This window comes from Silurus aristotelis, assembly GCF_946808225.1.
Source record: "Silurus aristotelis genome assembly, chromosome: 17".
Lineage (NCBI taxonomy): Eukaryota > Metazoa > Chordata > Actinopteri > Siluriformes > Siluridae > Silurus > Silurus aristotelis.
The window spans coordinates 27,305-30,000 of record NC_139590.1 but is presented as its reverse complement, the minus strand read 5'-3'; the positions used below and the strand labels follow the sequence as shown (position 1 = coordinate 30,000).

The 2,696-nt window shown below is 40.4% G+C and overlaps 1 protein-coding gene across 2 annotated transcripts in view; it reads right to left on the bottom strand.

Moving 5' to 3' along the window:
• Nucleotides 1-1,261, bottom strand: part of aldh16a1 (aldehyde dehydrogenase 16 family, member A1) — a 17,249-nt gene extending 15,988 nt beyond the window's left edge. The window contains exons 1-3 of one of the 2 annotated variants that reach the window (XM_083566737.1): nt 1,105-1,261; nt 785-889; nt 102-201 (exon numbers count right to left, since the gene is read on the bottom strand). In XM_083566737.1, the coding sequence (XP_083422863.1) occupies nt 102-201; nt 785-874 (190 nt within the window). In that variant the 5' untranslated portion in view covers nt 875-889; nt 1,105-1,261. The remainder of the gene's footprint in view (nt 1-101; nt 202-784; nt 890-1,104) is intronic. The other variant, XM_083566738.1, reaches the window with a different exon arrangement.
• Nucleotides 1,262-2,696: the final 1,435 nt, after the last annotated feature.

Here is a 2,696-nt window from a genome sequence, read left to right as displayed (position 1 = left end):
AAGATTGTGAGAAGAGTGTAAGAGTGAGAAAAATGTGAGAAGAGACTGAGAAGAATTTGAGAAAAAATTGTGACTGCTGCAGAAAGAAATGAAACTCTTACCTTTTGAATCAGAAAGTGTGAGCGTCTCTCTGTTCTCTGGATGAACAAATTTCCCATCAATAAACAGGCCGAGAGAGTGAGAGTGCTGCTCTAACCACGACTATAGAAACACACACACACACACACACACACACACACACACACACACACACACAGATTCCTAGTCAAACTCCTAAATCATCACAGTGTTTTCCTCGCATAGTATCAAACACACTGGTAAAGGGAGAGAGATACGAATGTGGAAGGGCAGATGGTGGTAGATTTTGCTAAAATAATGTAAATGTCAGTGGTGAACACGTATTTTAAGAAGAAGGAGGATCACAGGGTGACATATAAGAGTGGAGGAAGGTGCACACAGGTGGACTATGTTCTATGTAGGAGATGCAACCTGAAGGAGATTGGAGAACTCTTTCCCATGAAGTTCTGAGAAAGAGTAGTGGAAGCCAGGCTGAGAGAAGAGGTGACCATCTGTGAGCAGCAGTATGGTTTCATGCCGAGGAAGAGAACCACAGACGCATTATTTGCTTTGAGTGTAAAGTAATGGAGAGTGTGTTAGAGAAGTGAAGAAAAGAGTGCAGGCAGGGTGGAGTGGGTGGAGAAGAGTGATAGCAGGAGTGATTTGTGATAGAAGAGTATCTGTGAGAGTGAAAGGGAAAGTTTATAGGACTGTGGTGAGTTGTTACCTGTGCAGTAACAGTTGACCCTGCATTAGAAGGTCCGAGCTCCATGAACTGAAAGATGCTGTAGACAGTCTGTGAGTTTCCCTCTGCCATAACACCAACTTACTGCTGTTTATTAATCACAACTGCCTGTTACTTACAACCAAAACTCACACAAACAACAACAACGATAATGATAATGATAATAATAATAATAATAATAATAATAATAGTTTAGTGAAAAGTGACCTGTAGGTAATGTAGCTCCCAGGCTAACTAAGCTAACCCAGCTAATCTAATAGCAAGATAAAGTGCACAATTTCAACAAGAAATGAAAACAGAACCGTTTAAGGACGGGAATCGTTGTTGTTGGTTTTTTTTTTTTTTTTTTACCAGAATTAATTACAAAATAAACAAAAACCGAGTTAAAACCGATTTCAGAATTAAAACGTGCCGTCCTGCCGAGGGGTCATTCTTAGGCTCCGCCTACCACATCGACGTAATTCAATCCCACCAATAGCATTACAAGGCGTGTAATTGCGTCACATTCGGAAGTAGTTTTCCCCATTCATCTCTAGTCGCAGATTTATTTTTAAATTATTTGTCTATTTTATTAGATTTTCTCTTTATTTCTCTCTCTCCCTCTCTCTCACACACACACACACACACACACACACACACACACACAGAGCACCTATCTGTACAGTTTTTTTTTATTTTTTTTATTATTATTATTGGCGGTGTTGTTGTTGTTGTTGTTACAGTTTTTCTCAATTGCTAAAACACTAAACTCTATTGTCTAAACCAAATGCTCAGTTGCCTGAACCCACTGATTGAATCAATCACTCTTTTGGCAAAACCATAAGCACTTTTCACCTGTTTAGACACAACTTGCCCACTAATTTTCATTGTGATGCACCCGTGCTGCATAATGGTGAGCACAGGTGACAAAAGTCAAACACAATTAAAGCACAAGTGTCACCACTTGAACACTACAACTCAAAATGGATCACACTTGTGGCTAATGATGTGAGGGAACATATAGAGTAAGCCAGTTCAGAGAGCACTGGTTTGTGAGACCCTACAATGGATAGAAATCTGAGAGGAAGAGTTCGTGTGAGAGGAGGTCGAGGTGGTCAGTGAAGACAAAGAACAGTAATATCTGATGAAATCAAAGCTACTGTGATTGACCATGTTCTTGTCCATGGTATGAGCATGAGGGAGGCTGGACAAAGGGTACAACCAAACATCAGTAGACTCACTGTGTCCACCATAATCCGAAGATTTAGAGAAGAGAACAGGTAATTACCTTTTTTTGACATTATAGTACAGTGTGTAAATGTTGACAGTAATTACTGTATGACAGACTACATACTGTACCACAGTATACTGTAAGTAAATATATGTTTCAGAACATCACTGTACCAATGTACTGTAGTATTGTCATGGAGGGTTGGTCTAACTGTTTGTAGGCCTAGTATTCCATGTATATTTTTTGTAACTCCATGTTCTCTTTTTGTAGAATTGAAAGACAATGTCAGTGTCAGCCTCTCTACTGTTGATCGTGTCCTCAACCGCAACAGACTGCGCATGAAACAGCTATATATAATACATGTACATGAATGAAGCTGGGTTTAATCTTACCAAATCACACGCGAGATGCTCTGTAGGGCAGCAGGATGAGCATCCCATCTATGTTGTTGTTTGGTACAATGTGAGTTTTCACAGAGTTTTCACCCTCCAGGTTAGAGAGTGGTTCAATATGAACCAAGGTTTTATCAATCTTTGCCTTCCACCGTACTCGCCTTTCCTAAACCCCATTGAGGAATTCTTCTCCTCATGACGGTGGAAGGTATATGAACGCCAACCTTACACCAGAGTAAATCTCCTGCAAGCCATGGGCCTGTGGTGACATAGGTGTGGAGGCATGCCAAGC